Source organism: Myotis daubentonii, chromosome 19, assembly GCF_963259705.1.
Source record: "Myotis daubentonii chromosome 19, mMyoDau2.1, whole genome shotgun sequence".
Taxonomy (NCBI): Eukaryota; Metazoa; Chordata; class Mammalia; order Chiroptera; family Vespertilionidae; genus Myotis; species Myotis daubentonii.
The window spans coordinates 25,361,567-25,380,304 of NC_081858.1; the positions used below are offsets into that span (position 1 = coordinate 25,361,567).

Below are 18,738 nucleotides of genomic sequence, written 5' to 3' on the forward strand. Positions count from 1 at the left end.
AGGCTGGGCTCGTGGGGACGGGGCTAGCTGATGGCCTGTTCCCCTCTCCCTAGATCCCTTGTGTGGGCTCTGACTCCAGGAAATGGGGCCCACCTGTACTAGAGATGGAGCGGGCTCGGGGGGAGCCTGGGGTACTGGCACGGGGGGCAGGGCTCCTTGGCGCCCACTGGGCTCCACAGGAAGAAGCCCCTGCCTTCAGGCTGTGTGTCTCCCTCCCTCCCCAGGAGCTGCGCGTTATCCCCTGTACTCACCGCTTTCACAGGAAGTGCGTGGACCCGTGGCTGCTGCAGCACCACACCTGCCCCCATTGTCGGCACAACATCATAGGTAATTGTCACCTGCCTCTCCTTGCGCAAGAGTCATTGCCTAGCAAGAGGGTGATACCTGCTGCAGGCTGGTGAGCGAGCAGAACCACCACAGCACTGCCCTCTGGACCGGAGGTGTGGGCGCCTCGGGTGTGGAGGTTACCAGCCTCCAAACACTGAGGAGAGCCTGGCATGACACTCGCCCTGAGTTTGAGCTTTGGCTTTCACACGAACCCGCGTCCTGGCCTGTCCGGGCCTCAGGCCCGCGATCTCTTTAAAGGGAGTGACACTAGTGGTGCTGGCCCGTGCCTGGGCCACAGGGGATGGTGACTGGGCGTGGCAGGGTCGTGCTGCCGCTGCTGTCACGGCGGTATTGGGTGGCGGGCCTGGATCACAGGGTGCACTCCAGGCGGCTGTGCTGCCATGAGGGACGGTACCTTCCATCTTGGTAGCCCTGTTGCCCTCTGCAAACTCCTGTGGCGCCTTTGTTGGGCGGAGCAGTGGGAGGTGGGGCATGAGCCCTGATGGGAGTGACCGCCTTTCAGAGAAGCGGGTCATTCCTTCTCTGCCAGGGAGGCCGAGTTTGGTGACAGCTTAGAGCAGATCAGGGTCGTGAAATGGGCACCGAGGTATGTGACCAACCCTGCTGCTTCGGTCTTTGCGCTGACCTCTGTGTCCCTCTGGCCCTGCTGACTTTGTCTCCTCCCCCTTTCCCCAGAGCAAAAGGGGAACCCGGGCGCTGTTTGCGTGGAGACCGGCAACCTCGCACGCAGCCGGCAGCAGAGGGTCATCTTGCCGGTGCACTACCCCGGCCGCGTGCACAGGACCAACGCCATCCCAGCCTACCCCACGAGGACGAGCATGGACTCCCACGGGAACCCCGTCACCCTGCTGACCATGGACCGGCACGGGGAGCAGAGCCTCTATGCACCACAGGCCCCCGCCTACATCCGAGGCTACCCGCCCCTCCACCAGGACCACACCCTGGCCCCTCACCGCTGCGGCCTGGAGCACCGAGCCTACTCCCCGGTCCACCCCTTCCGCAGGCCCAAGTTCAGTGGCCGCAGCTTCTCCAAGGCAGCTTGCTTCTCCCAGTATGAGACCATGTACCAGCACTACTTCTTCCAGGGCCTCAGCTACCCCGAGCAGGAGGGCCAGGCCCCCCCCAGCCTCGTTCCCAGGGGCCCGGCCCGTGCCTTCCCCCCGAATGGCGGCAGCAGCCTGCTCTTCCCCACCGTGGTGCACATGGCCCCGCCCTCCCACCTGGAGAGCGGCAGCACGTCCAGCTTCAGCTGCTACCACGGCCACCGCTCCGTGTGCAGTGGCTACCTGGCCGACTGCCCCGGCAGCGACAGCAGCAGCAGCAGCAGCTCCGGCCAGTGCCACTGCTCCTCCAGCGACTCGGTGGTGGACTGCACTGAGGTCAGCAATCAGGGCGTGTACGGGAGCTGCTCCACCTTCCGCAGCTCTCTCAGCAGCGACTACGACCCCTTCATCTATCGCAGCCGGAGCCCCTGTCGCGCCAGCGACGTGGGGGGCTCGGGCGGCTCGGGCCGGGGGCCGGTCGTGCACCTCGAGGGCTCCCCGCCACCCGAGGAGCTCCCAGCAGCCCACAGTCAAGGTGCTGGGCCGGGAGAGCCTTGGCCGGGCCCTGCCTCTCCCTCGGGGGACCAGCTGTCCACCTGCAGCCTGGAGATGAACTACAGCAGCAACTCCTCCCTGGAGCACAGGGGGCCCAACAGCTCTACCTCAGAAGTGGGGCTCGAGGCTTCTGGGGCCGCCCCAGACCTCAGGAGGACCTGGAAGGGGAGCCGCGAGGGGCCATCGTGCGCCTGCTGCTGCGAGCCCCAGCCCTCTGCACTGGAGCCCAGCGGGGGAGTGGCTGGGGGCAGCACCTTATTCCTGGGCGCCCCCCTCTGTGAGGGCTGTGGCCCCACAGGTGTGGAGTCCCAGCCGGGAGGCTCCCAGGGCCTGTGTGGCCTTCACCCAGACCATTTGCCCAGGACAGATGGGGTGAAATATGAGGGCCTGCCCTGCTGCTTCTATGAAGAGAAGCAGGTGGCCCACGGCGGCGGAGGGGGCAGCGGCTGCTACACTGAGGACTGCTCGGTGAGCGTGCAGTACACGCTTGCCCAAGAGCCCCCGCCCAGCTGCCACCCGGGGGCCCGGGACTTGAGCCAGCGCATCCCCATCATTCCAGAGGATGTGGACTGTGACTTGGGCCTGCCCTCGGACTGCCAAGGGACCCGTGGCCTCAGCCCCTGGGGTGGGACGCTGGGCCCCAACACCCTGCAGCCCCACAGGAGCCTGGGAGCAGCCCAGGAAGAAGAGCGGGTTCTGTGCTGCCAGCCCAGGGCACCGCTGCCACCTGTCCGCCCTCCGGAGGAGGCAGGGGCCGCCAGGGCCAGCTTCCCCAGTGCCTCCCAGGACACTCAGGAGTCCAGCGCCACGACCGCTGAGGCTGCAGGTGAGAGCAGATGACAGCGGGCCAGTCGGGTCCTCTTCTCTCTCCGCGGTCATGTTCTAAGGGCTCCCTTTGTGCCGTTGACTTGAAACACCGTCTGTACCTGGTAACTTCCAGTGTTACCCCCCAACGCAGCCCTTCCCCGAGTGCCAGACCCATTGGGCCCTTTGCTGCCATAATTTCTCCCCCTGGATGCCACGCAAGCACCCCCACCTGTCAGGTCCACAGCAGCCCTCTCAAATTTCTCCTGCACCCCTCCTCCAAGGTTCCCCACCCAAAACCCCAGCACCATCTAACCCTGGGCCCACCCTGCCCCTCACACCTGTGTCCTGGGCTTCTCAACCTGTGAGAATTGTCCAGAAAATTGAATTCCCAGAAAAATGAAACTTAGCAAAAGACATGTCAAATCCAAGTCCAGAATTCTTATTAGATTCAGCTGGCATCATCAGATTGCTATAAAGTTCCCAAACGTTCTGTCTTGGTAAGAAACAGTGCAATCCGGCACCTCTGCGTGGTCTCCTGTCACAGGTCTTGCCTTCTCTTCCACCTGGGAGCTGAAGTGGTCTTTGTTTGTTTGTTTTTCTTCTTCGTTTTTATAAATTTATTTTATTTTATTTTTAAATATATTTTATTGATTTTTTTACGGAGAGGAAGGGAGAGGGATAGAGAGTTAGAAACATCGATCAGCTGCCTCCTGCACATTCCCCACTGGGGATGTGCCCGAAACCAAGGCACATGCCCTTGACCAGAATCGAACCTGGGACCCTTCAGTCCGCAGGCCAATGCTCTATCCGCTGAGCCAAACCAGTTAGGGCTATAAATTTATTTTTATTTTTTGAGAGAAACATCAATCTGTTGTTCCACTTCCTTATGCATTCATTGGTTGATTCTGTGTGTGCCCTAACTGGAGATAAGCCTGCAACCTTGGCGTATTGGGATTGTACTCGAACCAACTGAGCTACCCAGCCAGGGCCAAAGTGTTCTTTTTTGAACATAAGTCTGTGTATTTACACTAGAAAGTCTTTAATGACTTGCATGCCCTTTGGGATTTTGAAAATGTAGCCCCCCTTGTGGCCGCTATCCTGTTCCTCCAACATTCCTCCAGCTCCTTCTAGCCTCCAGACCTCTCTGCTGCTGCTCCCCCAGATCTCAGTTTAAATGACTCCCTCCAGCTACCTCTGAGGTTATCTCACACCCTGTGTCCTTCCCAGGTGATCACAACCCAAAATCACTTTGTTTTGAGGCCTGTAAGCTTATGAGGGGGTGAGGGGGTGAGGGGGTGTCTTCTCCCCTCCCTGCTCCCCCCAGTGCCTGCAACAGTGCCTGATGCACATCTTCTGAACATTGTGTTTGCATGCTACCTAAGGGCTTCCAGAAGGTTCTGTAGGTCCAGATGAGGGAGGCTGGCTCTCTAGGAGACACCTGTGCTCGGAACAGCATGAGGAGCTCTGTTTAAGCCTTTTGCCGTGTGCACAGTCCATCCAGTGCTGTGAGCTGTCACTTCGGAGAGCCGGCCCCGGGCTGGGGATGGGCAGCCAAGTCCCTTGTCCCTGTGCGTTGTGCCCGAGGCCTGTGGCTCCGGCTCCTCCCTGACGGCTCTTCTCTCTCTCCCAGGACAGAGGTCTCGCCCAGCAGACAGCGGCGGCACGGGAGCCTGAGCCCGGAAGGAACTCTGTGGAAATGGGAACTGTACGGAGACTCCAAACTCTGACTTCTTCAGAAAAAAAAAATAATTTTTTTTTTTTTTTTTTTAGCTCTGACAAACACACAAAAGTGGTAATAAAGAGAGCCCTCCTTCTCAGCCCAAACTGTGAGCCCCTTGTGGCAAGCCCCCCGCCCTCCCATTAACAAACCGACAGACGAAATTCTCCGAGTCTTTGCCTCTTTTGATAACATGTTCTTCTGTTTTGTAAAGTGTGTGTGCTTGGGGTTCCGAGGTGTGTGGGATTGAGTTCTCGGCTTTGTTTTTTTAAGATATTTTATGTAAATGTAAAAAGTTATTTAAATATATATATTTTAAAGAACCCTAACCGCCAACTTTTGCTGAAAGAAAAAAAAAAAAAAAAGTCACTGCTGCGTTAATTGAACCACATCATGTGTAGATACTGTTGTCTCCTTGGAGGGAGCTCAGGCCTTTGAAAAGCTCAGGGCTACACCTGCCTTAGAAAATGAACCAGAAACTTGAAGTAAAGCTCGTCGATATGGGTACAGACTCTGAGGAACAATGCAATGCTGCCTCCTTTCTCGTGGCAAACCCCAATGTAGATCGTCAGGTCTCCGAAGCCATGCCCCTCCAGCCCACCTTAGGCCGCTGCTGGGAACCGCTGGCAAGGGGGCAGGAGGTCCGCAGCACCGGGGAGCGGGCCCAGGCCGTTGCCGCAGAAGCCCCGGGTGCGATGGGGGTGATTCCGCCCAGTGCCCTCAGCCTGTCCCCTGGAATCGTCCCGAGGGAAAGGGCCGAGTTCACAGTCATGATCTCGGGCCCCCTGCTACCCAGGGGCTGCAGAAGTGGATCGAGGGGGTGTGCGGGGACCAGCACCCAGGAGGAATGTAGTTTGCGGCTTTGGTGTCTGAAGGGGCTGGGGACCCAGGATGCGATGGAGCTGCTGTGTCCTTGGGCTGCCTTCCTGGGGGGGGGGGGGGGGGGAAGGGCGTGTGGCCAGGACCCCATCCGGGCTACGCTAAGCTCTGAATGATACGGTTCCCATCCATCTCCCTACGGAAGCGCCGCTTCAGGGTTATTCAGCCCTCTGCTCGTGGCTGAAGTTGCTCATCTCGCCTGCAAAATGTCTACTATCCTTTCTACCTAATGCACTATTACGTATTGGTTCTCCATGAGACAGAGAGACTATCAGATAGTTTAGACCCAAAGGGTAGGTTTTTGTATATTTTTTCCAGCCTTTTCGTTGTTGTTTTTTAAAAGAGGGAGGGAGAGCTGAAAAACCCATTTTTTTAAAAGATGTTTCCATTTTAAAGGGGAGAATCTATTTAAAGCTATTTCAGATCAGGGATTGACTGTCATCCTTTTTTGTCCAATGTATTTCTTGTTCTTAAAAAAAAACAAAACTATTTTTAGAAGAAACTCATCACATTAGCTCCGAGTTCACTAACTCTTCTGGTCACTTGTTTACTCAGTCGGCAGATAGTTGGTGCCACCTGAAAAGCTCCTTTGTGAAATAGATACCCTGGGAGCTGGCCCCTGTAGGTGGGGAACTAGAGGCCATCCTGGTTGCCAGGAGACTGTGTTGACTCCTCTCCAGTTAGGCTCTACGGTCAGCAGCCTGGGGTCCAGACCCGAACATTTTGAATGAGAAACTCACTGTATCAGAATCTCTTTTTCTTAAAATCCTCAGCCTGTGGTGAGGAAACGTACTTAACTCCAAGCCCGGATTCGACAAGCCAGGAAATGCCAGGGTCAAATGATGGAGCCATTTGCCATTTAGGAACTCACCCGTTTGCCATTTGGTGAGATTTGTCCTCCAGCCTCGAAGGGGCAGTCCCTTGCGGGGGCTGCTCCCCGCGGGCCTGTGCCCAGCACACCTGTTGGCGAGGGTGTGAGAAGCGCCAGAGCTGCTGACATGTGATCTGGGCCGCCTTTATTTCTCGGGCCAGGACCAGCAGCTGCTGAGGACAACAGCTTGCATTACGTGGATTTGGGGAGAGGGGGGTGGGGTGAGGGGATGGCTTTTAACATGAACTGCAAAAAGCAGCTCCTCATGGTTGAGATTTTTTGTTGTTGTTGTTTGTGGTTTTATTTGTTTTTAATGCCTTGGAGTGCGTATTATCTTCCTTGTCTGAAATCATACCCCCAGAGTGGCTAAAGCCCCAGCTGGAAAAAAAAAAACCACTCCTCAGAGCCTTAAGCAATGAATAGACGAGTGAAGAATGTGGCTTCCATGGGGCTTATTCAAATAAATGTGTCCAATTCTTCACTTGAAAGAACAATAACTACAGATGGCGAAAGAAGCACATTTCATGTTGGTAGTTTGCAGGGTGGTAGAGACAGAAAAATGAAATTTTGAAACTTTCCAATATCAGCCACTGTCTTAAATTCGTGTTGGCCTATCCGACGGGCAGGGCACCAGAATCAAGGAACCAACTAGAGTATTGCCTCACCATTGAAATCAAAACATCTTCTGTGAAGTTGTAAGACTCCGCTACTGATAAAGCTCCGTGTTCAGTGATCCCTCCGTGGTGTGTGGGGCTGACGGAGCCGTGGAAACTGGGGGCATCACATTTTCCATTGAGCACAGCGGCCCCCACCCCCCACCCCTGCCAGGGTGTGACCTTTGGGTGTGGTTCCATGGCCCAACCCTTGTGTGACAGCAGATGTAAAACTGAAGAGGGCTAGAACCAGTTCACATGGGGTGTCGGGGGGGGGGGGGGGGGGAGGGTTGGGAGTTCTCATCAGCAAGGTACCTCTTTGCAGACACAGCCCCAGTAGGCAAGTTCAACTCAGCCTCTTCCCCTCGCCTTTGAACCCAAGCCATTTGTTCAAGCCCCACCTGCTGTCCCACAGCTCAGACCCTCCCTTTTATGCTGCTAGTTTCTACTCAAAAGTTCATGCAGGACTAATGCTTTTAAAATGAGGTCTAAAAGGTCATGACTAATCAAGAGTACTATTTTTTAAACAGAACTGCCTTTTTCTATTCTTTATGTAAACTCTATTGTGTTGGGTCTAACAAGGCACTATTTTAAAATGTGTTTTTTTTTAAAAAAAAAAAAAATTTTCTCCCATAGCACTTAAAAGATATTTTGTAAAGACTTTGCTGTAAAGATTTTGTAATAAAACGGTCTAAGGGCTCCTTCTCCAACATTACCATTTTTTAAAAATGTTTTTAAAAGGCTAGAAAACGACTTATGTATATTCTGTATATGTATAGCAGCACATTTCATTTATGGAAATATGTTCTCAGAATATTTATTTACTAATATATTTATCTTAAGCCATGTCTTATGTTGAGAGTGTGACGTTGTTGGAATAATCATTGAAAATGACTAACATGAGGCCCTGTAAATACATGATAATTGCACACAGATTTTACATATTTGCCGACCAAAAATGATTTAAAACAAGTTGTAGTCTTCTATGGTTTTGTAACAAATTGTACAAATGACTGTAAAAAAAAAAAATACAATTTTATCAAGTACATGTTCTACGTTGTCATCGCTCTGTTGGGTAAAGGTCTACACATTCCACAAAGGAGAGGTGGAATGAAGCAGTGCCTTTTTTGATGGTTTTTGTTTGTTTTTTTGTTAATCCTCACCCGAGGATATTTTTAGGGAGAGTAGAAGAGAGAGGGAAAGACAGAAACAGCTATGTGACTCGCATCGATTGGTTGCTTCCTACAGGAGCCCCAACCGGGCCAGGGAAGAGTCTGCAACCAAGGTACGTGCCCTTGACCAGAATCGAACCCAGGACCCTTTGGCCCGCAGGCCAATGCTCTATCCACTGGGCCAAACCGGCGAGAGCCGAAGCAGTGCCTTTAACTTCAGCTCACTCGTGGGAGCATCCATATCATTTCCTCTTTGGTTAACATAGCGTTCAGGTTATTGGGGATTTCGGTGGCATCACGGGATTATGTATGTCCTTGAGGTGATGGTAGTTTTTCTGCTCTTCCCGGTGGAGGGCGAGAGGGAGGGACATGATGGTCAATCCTAGCAGTCCTCTTTTTAAAAGTTGGGAACATAGGCTGGATCTACCAGTAGACCATCGGGTTTCTCTGCCAGGATCTTTCCTACCTGGAAGACAGAGACCCTCAAACCCCAAGAGAAAGGGGCTTGGAGGGAAAAAAGCCCCAAGCACCTAGCCCTCAAAATGACCTGCTCATGAGAGTGGAGGGGAAGTGAATCTTGTACCCATTTGTCAGGTTTCCCGGGGAGGGTGGTTACTAACTTGTGGCGCACTCGGAGATGACCGGAAAGGTGCAAAGCGGTGTTTATTGTTTAGACATCTAGCAGAGAACAGCCTCATCTGTGCGATCCTGTTTCTATTTCTCCCTCTTTAACCTGGGCCACTTCTTGGGCACAGGCTCCTTGTCGACCTCCAGCCACGTCCTGACGGGCAACGAGTCCCTCTGAGCACCTTCAGGGGTGGCGGCCTGGCTGCACAGAGCCTCCCAGAGCTTCTGTTTGATGGCCTTGCCCAGCTCCAAGCTGTACCTCTTGGGGGTCCCCGAAGGGTTCCACAGCATCGGCTCGACCACAGCATGGTACAGAGCCCGGTAACCCTCTGTGGGGAGGCCGTGGATGGTTAGCATGTCTGACAACTGTTGTCTCTTCCTGGCTTCAGGAAGCAACGCCTGGGCCTTCCAGGCTGCTGTCCCCGCGTCCCTGCGTAGCGCTTGGGTGGCGGCCACATGGTCGGCATATCTGCTCTCAAGATCTTGGCTGACTGTTACTTTTTCCTCCTTTGAACTTTCTTTACTCTGGCCAGGAAGAAAGCAGAGAAGTCAAAGCTAAAACTTGAGAAGGGAGCTCAGAATAATTATCTGGGATTTGTGTCCCAGAGTCTTGGTTACAGCCACAACTAACATTCGTCTGGTAGTGTGTGCGAGCTTACCGAATTCCTCCGTGTATACCACTGCGTGCGTCCCCCCCGGAACCCGGTAAGGTCGGCAGGAGACAGCTTTAAAGGCAAGGGAGCGGGAATTGGTTTGCCCAGGGCCACACAGCTAGAAAGTTAATAACCACAGTTGTTGTCTACTGAATGCCACGACAGGATCCTAGGCATTCAGTCTGTGCCAGGCTCTGTTCAAAAGCCCTTTGCACATAATTACTCATTTAATCCTCACGAAACCCTATGAGGAGAGAGCTATTACCCCTCATTTTGTAGACGACAAATACCAAGGCTCAAAGAGGCCAAGCCCACTGTTGTCCTGAATTATAGTCAAAGCTGGGATTTGAACCGGACAGCCTAGCTCCAGGGCGCATGCTGAGCCCCGCTGGCCACCAGGAGAGAGGGCGCTGGATTCAGGTCAGGCCTCTAGATGCCGAGTCCTCCATGGATGTTCTTAGCCGGGCCTTGGTCACCTCTTACATGACCAGTGTGTGTGCTCTACACGTATCCTGGCCTTTCCCACTCTTATTTTCCCTTCATGTCCAGCACCTTTCCTCTGTGTTTATAAGAGCTACTTCGCCCTCCGATAGATAGTCAATCCTAGCAGGCAGGGTGTAAATATCGTGCCCCCAGAGCTGGTGCTCTCTCCATTATACCTCACTGCTGCTGCCCACCCACCCTCTACCCTCACCCCCTCAATCCTGTCTTCAACTTTAGGATTTCCTTCACTTCATAAAAACCTTTTTTTTTTTAAAAAAAAAAAATACTTTTAAAATTGATTTCAGAGAGGAAGGGAGAGGGAGGTAGAGAGGGAGAGAGAAACATCAATGATGAGAGAGAATCATCGATCGGCTGCCTCCTGCACAGCCCTGACTGGAGATGGAGCTCGCAACCCAGCATGTGTCCGACGCGAATCGAACTGTGACCTCCTGGTTCATAGGTTGACGCTCAACCCCTGAGCTACACCGGCCCGGCTCATATAAACCTCTTAAGTGTTCAGTGTCTTCTAGCTGACATCTCCCTGTGCCCACCCCATCACATGTTGTCCACCGCCAGCCGTCATCTACCTCGTTGTGGCTTCCTGCAGGCCTCCTGCGCCTCGGTGAGCCCGGCTGCTGTCCTAGGGGCTGCTTGCTCTGGGAGCTGACGGAGCTCCTCATCCTGCCCCGCCGAGTGGCTTTCATTGCTGAATCGTCCTTGGGCTCTAGTAGCTTCGAGGGTTTTGCTTCCCCAAACTTGCATGGTACCGGGCAGCACTGATCCTTCAGTCGTCGTCGCCTGAGCACCAGCTTAACCAGGGAGAGCGAACTGGTAATGAACGGATTCTTGACAACTTCCCAGGAAGAGGTGGTACCTGGTGCTGGGGCACTGATGGTCCGCTTTGCGCATGTCCTGGGCGTCCAGATGTTGGTGAGAGCTGGGGAATCCACATAGCAGTCCTGAAGCCTGCTGTTCAGTAAGATAGACTGCCGGAGTCCGTAGGTGGGGATGCTGGGGTCTCGCCTCACATAGATTGGGTGCTAGAATTGTCAGGAGGGGGAGAGGGGACAAGAAAAGACCAATTCTCAAGCAGAGACCAGAAGGTCTACTTTGGAGGCAAAGTATTCACATCTGTTTCTTCCACACCTGTCTTAGAAATCTTTCTACACATCCTCTCTCCTTCTCCCCAAAGCCTTTTGTCCCAGGGTCACGGGGACCGTCTGCCTCTCAAAGAACATCGCATGCTTGGGCCGGAAGTGGAAGGAAGGGCAGGGAGCTTTACAAGGAACCAAAGACAGTTCCTGTCTCCTGGAAAGCTAAGGGGAGCCGTGGCAGGAAAAGGATGGGAGATAGGATCACTTCCGATTCCTGTAGGACCTGTAGTGACTCCTCAGCCAGGTCAAGTCCTGCCAAACCCTGAACACTTTCTAACCAGGCGGCCAGGAGCCAAGAAAAGCTGCGAACCAGGGACACACACTCTGGGGTTATCCATAAAGGTAAAGGCACAATGTAAATGATGCCTCGATTTCCTGGGACCAGCCCAGAACAAGAGAATAATCTGGATAGATCAGAATCCCTCATGGAGAGAAACCTGGCTTTCTAAGAAAGGCCATCTATAAAGAACATGAAATCACCTTACCATATTTCGGTTGCCTTAAATTTTATTTTAGCAAGGGGAAAGAAATATGTATTTTCTTTTCCTTTTCTCTCTCTCTCTATTTTTGTTTTGTTTGGATCTATCGAATCACCTATCTTTCTCTGCCTCAAGTCACGTATGGGCAAATTGCAGTTTGCTTAGGTTTTGGCTTATATGCAGGCAGGTTTGAGCCATTATCTCTAGTATTTGTGATGTCACTTTGTTTTGTGATGTGGGTGTGGGTGGGTGTTACATCATCAAATTTTATAGAGAAATTAAGTTGGAAGGAGTTCTATTTTATTGTCTTCCCAGCCCCAGGAACTTCTGAAGTCCTCATTTCCCCCCAGATGGCTCGGGTGAATGCGGAAGGTCCTCGCGTTCTGAAGGAGTGGACGTTTTGCACGCCACGCGGTCAGAAAGGCAGAGCAGATTGTGGGTCCAGGGCGGGAGGTGCATTCTTCCACGTGCAGAAGCGCCCTCCTTCTGCACATAAAGAAGGTACTGTTGAAATCCTCCGCGTGGCTGCCAAGGTTAGGGACCAGAGACGAAAGAACACGTTCCTGCAGCCCTGGGCACCTCTCTCTCCGTGTCTCTCCCCGGGAGACTACACGGGTTTCTGGAATGTGGTTTTATTTTACATCCCATGGCAAATGCCGTAATTAGAGCTGTTAGCAGTGTCAAGGGAACTCTTGGGCAATGCCTCGCTCCTTATCAGGTGCTCGTCCTGATGGTGGTTTTGATTTTTTTTTTTTTTTCATACACAAAATGCCCAAGGAGGCGCCCTCCCCCCGGGGGCAGGAGAGCGGAATGATGGAAAAACAGAGTGTGAGTCTGGCAGGCGTTCCTGGAATCGCATGTGTTGCCCGTTTGATTTTTTTTCTTTTTTTTTTTTTTTCTTTTTTTTCGAGTGTTGTCCCTGGAGTGAATCAAAGTCTGCAGGCAGACCGCACCGCAGGCCGTGGCAGAACCACCTCCAGGTGGACCCACAGACGCGCGGGAGGACAATGGGGCCCATTCAGCCGCGAGCCCTGGCCTCACCTCCAGAGAGGTGGGTCAGTTTTAGAGCAGGGCGTTGGAAAGGGTTTGTCTTCGGGAAGGGTTTGCGAATGTCTGGAGACGGGGCAGGCAAGCATCTGAATCCCAGAGAGGCGCCACCAGGCTCTTGGGCTACTGTCTCCCTTTGCTCTGCAAGGCGGAGGGGGCAGAAGGGGAAAGTCGGGCCAGAAAGGCATCCTGGGAGTAGCTCTTCTGTTTCTCTTCTTCCCAGCCTTGAGGTGGCCTTCCCACTCATCTGTTGTACTTACTTTCCTAGGTCTTGCCCTCAGTGACCAAGTGGCATTGCTCTGGCTCCGAGGGGCGCTCTGTATCTCCTGCTTCTGGCCACAAGGATGGCGGCGGAGACTCTTCAAATTCCAGTAAATTCTGCCTTCTCTCCCTCCCATAGACTGAACCCCAAGAAACCCTGACGTTCCTTGGAACTAACCCAGCGTCATTTGGCCTGTGCTGTTTCTCCTACGTCAGTAAAATCTGTATTTATTGAAGGCCTACTGTAGGCCACGCACTGTTTTAGACACTTTACAGGCGTCATCCCCTGAAATGACACCAACGGTCTTATGAATCTGGACACTGTTGCCATCCCTACTTGACAGTTGAGGAAACTTAGGCACACACTGCTCAAGAACCATGCCCCACAGCTGGTAACCAACAACAACAGCTGGCCGCAACCAAGCTGGACACCACTCCACCCTTGCTCTTCGCCAGCTAGGACTGGTCGGCCCATCCACGTACCACACCTGCGCCCGGTTCTAGTCCTACCTGGCCTTGTCAGGAGACTTCCTCTGGGCTCAGGGGTTGGTCTGACGGAGATGACATCCCCGATCCATCTCTCTGTGGGCAAGTGAATTCACATCTCTGAACCTTATTTGCCTCATCTGTGAAATGGGGTAGCAAATCATGCCTCCTCTAGGACCACTGGGAGGATGAAATGGGACTATGCATGTGAAGCCCTTGGTATGGCTCTTGGTGCATAACAAGCGCTCAACAGGTCATGTTCTTATTGACAGTATTAATATTGTGGCCCATTCCCCCGTCTGACTCTTTCTTGAGCCCCTGATGCCCCGGGTCTGAGTGACGTAACCCAGTATTTGATATGGACTTCATCTCAGGTCCTGCCTGTGCATCCATCTGGTCTATGAGGATAAGCAATGGGCCCCTTGAAGTGGGAGGATTCTGATCTGGCTTGCGTCTCCCCACATTTCTCTTCCTGTGATCCATCTTCACTAAGCATTGGTCAGACTCATCGACCTCACAGAAGTGGGATATTTACAGAAGGTACATGTCTCCCTGGTTGTGGGAGTGATTCATGCTTCATTCGGCGGAAAGGGAAGCGGGTACCCGAGGATACGCGAAGGAAAGTGACTAGTCTGTAATAGCGATTGTTCCATCAAAGGTTGTTCAGAATTACAAAGTCAAGACGGAAAGACTCTTTGGTTCAGGGTCCTGACACCATGGCAAGAGTTTCCACTGTTGGTGCCAACACTTGATTCTCAAACCTGGGGTTGAGGCACTAGGGCTTCCATATTGCTCAGCGGCCTGTTCCTCAGTTTGAGTCACCATTGAACCTTTTTTATTCTGCTGAGCTCAGTCTAAATAACTTTTATTTTCCACCCATCATTTGGAGCTGTGCTTCCTGACATCTCTAAACCACCGCTTCTATTTGGAAACACATCTGCCCTTCTTTGATGCGTAGCCAAGCTCTCCTCACTGTATTTTTAGCTCCTATAATGTTTCGTCTTTCTTTTTTTCCTTTCCTACAACCTTTCTCCTCTTTAATTTCTCTTAGCTCCTCTTCTTTTGCTGGAGGATCCATTAATAAAGAAGAAATGGAGCCAATTTAGATTAATTCTTGTCTTTCCCCTTCTTGCCCAACTCCCAAATTCTAGTGGAACTGAGTTGTTTTTTATCTTCTCAGAAGATGTTTTGATTTTAACACCCAAGCAGTAAACTTCCACACCCAAATGAGAACATATCTGAGGTTTGTGATGTAGAAGGTTTGGGAAAAAAGAGAAAAAGTTTGGATGAGAGAATTTGCAAAGATTCCTGAACCATGATGCAAACTCTGAGGACCAGTGATTTAGACCACATGTGCTGAGTACGCACCCATCATGGGCCAAGCATACGAAATCAGGGCACCCTGCCCGCCCTGCTACCCCTTCTCACCTGACTCACGGTCACCTGGATGTCCCGCAGACACCTCTAACTCATTACATTCAAACCAAATTCTCTCTCCCTTCACGCCCATCAGAACAGCAAACTACTACTTCTCTTGAATTTTCCATCACTAGTTGCCTGGCCCAGAAACCTGGGAGACAGGATCAGTAACAGTGCTGTACTGAGCTGAGCCTGGGCCTAAAGGAAAATCAGAAATCTATATCCTGCTTTTACTTAAAAATTTAATATTTTGTTCATCTTGAATTTTTTGTCATTCATTTAGATTTTTAAATATATTAAATTAAAACTGTTCATTAAGTAGATTCAATATATTTTAACCCATTACAGGATATTGAGTTCTTTATCTTAATTATTGAATTTTGGGGGCTTTCTGAAATTTTGTGCCTCAGCTGAACGCCTCACTCACCTCTCACCCTCATCTTGGCCATGGATCACTCAGTAAACACATGTCGCCAGAGCCCTATAAGGACAAGAAGCCAATTCACCATGGCGACTAGAAGCATAGTCCTGTAGTCCTTACTGCCTGGGTTCGAAGCCCAGCTCCACTGCTGTATGACCTGAGGATGAACCATTTAACGTCCCTGTCTGAGGGGAATGGTAAGGGTGCCTCCTTCATAGAGGCTATTGGGAGGATTGTGTGAAATGCAATGCCAAACACTGCACCCTACCTAGTCGAGTCCTCAGTAAATGTTTGCTATGGTTGTTGTTATTATAATCAGGCTCCCCATCCAGTGCTCGCTTTACAACATGACTGCCCTGTGAGAAGTCACCCCAACTTGAGTTTCAAAGATACTAGGATCATCCAAATGCAACCAGCTGAGATCTCTGTTTCTTTTGTTTGTTTGTTTTTAACCTTCACTGAAGGATGTGTTTATTGATTTTTTTTTAGAGAGAGAAAGAGAGAGAAACATTGATGTGAGAGAGAAACATCAATTGGTTGCCTCTCATGCATCCCCAGACAGGGGATCGAACCCACAACCTAGGCATGTGCCCTAACCGGGAATCGAACCCGCAACCTTTTGATGTGTGGGATGACGCTCCAACCAACCGAGCCACCGGACCAGAGCTCTCCCAGCTTCTTGGCAAATCCAGCCGCCCACGGAGGAATCCAAGGGTCCAACTGCAGAACACAGGAGGCAAACAGACCACCAACACCACCTTCCTGTAGGCCCAGGGGCTACAGCCCGTGTCCTCACTCTTTCCATGAAATAAAGCTGCTCACCGACCAAGGCATGTGAAGCACTGAAATGAATCTCTGAGACTGCTCCTTGCCAGGGGCCAGGACCGCATAGCTGAGCAAAAGACCTTGAGCCATTAAGTGCCCTGACCTAGACTGGCTCGGCTGTATTTTTAGCCTCTGTGCGCTGTTTCCATCACCTGTGCTGGGCTTTAAGCTGGAAAAGAGGGGAGGGAGGCCTGGAGAAGGCGTGAGGGATGCTTCTCATAGCAGCCAGTGGGGGCAGGGGCTTGCACACTATTTCTGAATTCTGTTGCACAGGCCAGATCCACGGGCATGCAACCTGTGTAGGGACATAGGTCCCCGAAGTGAGAAGGGCCCCACACTTGGTATAATGCCCTGTGGTTGCCATCTTAAAATTCCTAGTCACTCTGAACAAGGGGACACCCCCACACACATATTCATTTCTCACTGGGCCCAGCAAATCACATAGCCCTTTCAGTCTGTACACAAAACCAAGAGAGCCAGACACAGGAGGTGGGTGGTACCCATGCAGCACGGTGCCTTCCTGCAGGGGCCAGGCCAGGCCAGGCCAAAGCTACTGTCATGAGGCATGAATCCCCAGACTTGGGCCAAATAAACCTTACTTTGCACCTCCTGTCTGCCCCTTCCTACGTGCTCCTCAAATACTGGGATGGGACGCGAAAGGCTTGTAAACTGTAGAGCCGTGTCCTGCTTCACTGAAACCTGTCCCCAGCTCTCTACTTAAACTAGTCCACCCATCATTCAACATCACTTTCTTGGCTCTGTAGTACTTTCTGTTCTCTGAGATTCACCTTATTTTCATGCTGGGCGACGGGCCCCCTCCCCTCCCTCAGAATGTAAACTTGTGCTGTGCCTGCTGTGGGCCTGTCCCTCACTGAATGTTTTTAAAGCTATTAAATGTTTTGCAGTACCAGTGGTTCATAGCATCAGCTTCAGGTGTACAATGTTACATTTCCTTACCTGTGGACTCTATTCCGCACTCACCACCCCCAAGTTTACTTTCCTTCCGTTTCTCTTCGCTAAGTGTTTGTGGGATGGAGGCAGGTTCACCTGCATTGCGTGCTTTACCCTGTGCTGACGGGTTCACCTGCATCTTCTCATTTAATTCTCCTTCCACGTGTCGGGCCTGCGCCTGCAAGGGCACGAGTTAGAGGATGTGCCAGAGGAGGAGGCGTTGGAAGTGGGAAGGGCCCACATGGGGAAGAGAGGGTGAGCGCCAGGTGGGATGGGGAGGGTGTGTCCTCCCGGGACCAGGTGTCGCTGGGTGGGGGGTGTCCCCCTGCTCCATCAGGGAGCCCGGAGGATTCCTGAACTCGGGAATGCCACCGTGAAGACAATGACGGAACAAGATTCTTCTTGCCGCAGCTCTGGGTCGTGTGGGTGGAAAGGGACTGAGATTGAGAGGCCTCGTGGGAGGTAGCTGCGCCTTTGAGGCCCAGCCCTGGGAACAGCTTGGGGAGGGGAGGGGGGTGGTGGAAAGGGGACCCTGGGAGTGGGCGAGGGGGCCGGTGCAGCGAAAGCGGGCCGGGACCGGTCCAGCCCCCCTCGGGGCGCGGCGAGTCGGCGCACGAGGGCAGATGTTCCCGCCGCCGCCGCACCGGGCGCAGGTCCGCACTTGCAAGTCCGGGACCCGGGACTTGAAAGCGCCCGGCGCGCCGCCCGGACCTGCCTCGCGGGGCGTCGCCGCGGCACTTTGGGCGGGAGCTGCAGGAAAATCTGCACCGCCCGGGGGAGTGCGGGGGAGAAGGGAGGCCCGCCGCAGACCCCGGGTGCAGCTGGCGCAGGCCTGGGGGCTGGGGAGGGGAAGGGCCTGCGCGCTCTGAGCCGGGTCTCAGCGGCATCCTTGCCCCAGCCACGCCTGCACCTCTGCGCGTCGGGCGCCGGCTGCCTTTGCGTCGCTGTCACCTTCTATCGTGAAGGCCTTTTATGAGGCCCGTTTTGCAGACGACTGCGGCCCAGACGGAGTAGGAAACTGGCCCCAGTGGACGAAGGATGTGCGATAGGATTCGGAACCGGGCTGGGTGTGCTGCTTCTGTGGCTGCACGGATGGGGGTGGTGAAAGGAGCCCAGCATTTCCCAAGCTCCTACTGTGCGCGGGTAAAAAGTTTCCACCGCCGTGAGAGCAGTTGCTGTCAACGCCCCCGTTTCACAGGCGAGGAAATGGGGAACAAGGGAGCTGTTTTCCCTTGAATGTCGCCCAGGGTAACAGGTGACCGGATGGGAACAGGCACCGGCTGGCTCCACTGCACCCTTTAAAAAAATTAAATAAATAAATAAATAAATATATTATTGATTTTTTGCAGAGAGGGATAGAGTTAGAAACATCGATGAGAGAGAAACATCGACCAGCTGCCTCCTGCACACTCCCTACTGGGGATGTGCCCGCAACCAAGGTACATGCCCTTGGCCGGAATCGAACCTGGGACCCTTCAGTCCCCAGGCTGACGCTCTATCCACTGAGCCAAACCGGTTAGGGCTGCACCCTTTTTTTAACCACGACGGTGAGCCAAGCAGGGGAGAGCCTCTGGTTTGCAAACGGCTGTTCTGATTATTCTCCCCGTGGTTGTGCCTGCGTTTGGGTCACCACCCGAGTGAGGGTGGACCCGGGGTCACTGGGCGCCCAGCCCGCTCCAGCCCGGCCGAGTTTGGCCGAGGGGCTCGGAGGCGAGGTCCAGAGCCACGCCCCTCACCTGTTGGCCCCGCCCCGCGAGCGGACCAATAAGCTACTCCGCGGGGGCGGGCCCAGGTGAGGCGGGGAACGTAGGCGGCTCCTGGCGCTTGAGTGGCAGCGCGGCGGGCGAGTGGGAGGGGCGGGCGTGCGCAGTCGGCTCCGTCTCGGGC

General features: G+C 53.1%; 2 protein-coding genes across 4 annotated transcripts in view; one reads left to right on the forward strand and one right to left on the reverse strand.

The window, feature by feature from the left end:
• Positions 1 to 7,921, forward strand: part of ZNRF3 (zinc and ring finger 3) — a 131,857-nt gene extending 123,936 nt beyond the window's left edge. The window contains exons 7-9 of one of the 2 annotated variants that reach the window (XM_059677010.1): positions 225 to 327; positions 1,024 to 2,772; positions 4,389 to 7,921. In XM_059677010.1, the coding sequence (XP_059532993.1) occupies positions 225 to 327; positions 1,024 to 2,772; positions 4,389 to 4,480 (1,944 nt within the window). In that variant the 3' untranslated portion in view covers positions 4,481 to 7,921. Of the gene's footprint in view, positions 1 to 224; positions 328 to 1,023; positions 2,773 to 4,383 lie in introns of both variants that reach the window. The other variant, XM_059677011.1, reaches the window with a different exon arrangement.
• C19H22orf31 (chromosome 19 C22orf31 homolog) lies at positions 7,910 to 18,107 on the reverse strand. 2 transcript variants are annotated; one of them, XM_059677012.1, is made up of 3 exons: positions 16,948 to 18,091; positions 10,396 to 10,848; positions 7,910 to 9,197 (listed from the first exon to the last, which is right to left on the reverse strand). In XM_059677012.1, the coding sequence occupies exons 1-3, from the start codon at positions 16,951 to 16,953 to the stop codon at positions 8,760 to 8,762; spliced, it is 897 nt and encodes a 298-aa protein (XP_059532995.1). In that variant the 5' UTR covers positions 16,954 to 18,091; the 3' UTR covers positions 7,910 to 8,759. The 2 variants fall into 2 exon arrangements, 1 of the variants encoding a protein (XP_059532995.1); XR_009450158.1 differs by lacking the exon at positions 7,910 to 9,197 and having other exon boundaries at positions 10,718 to 10,848; positions 16,858 to 18,107.
• Between the last annotated feature and the right edge of the window lie 631 nt (positions 18,108 to 18,738).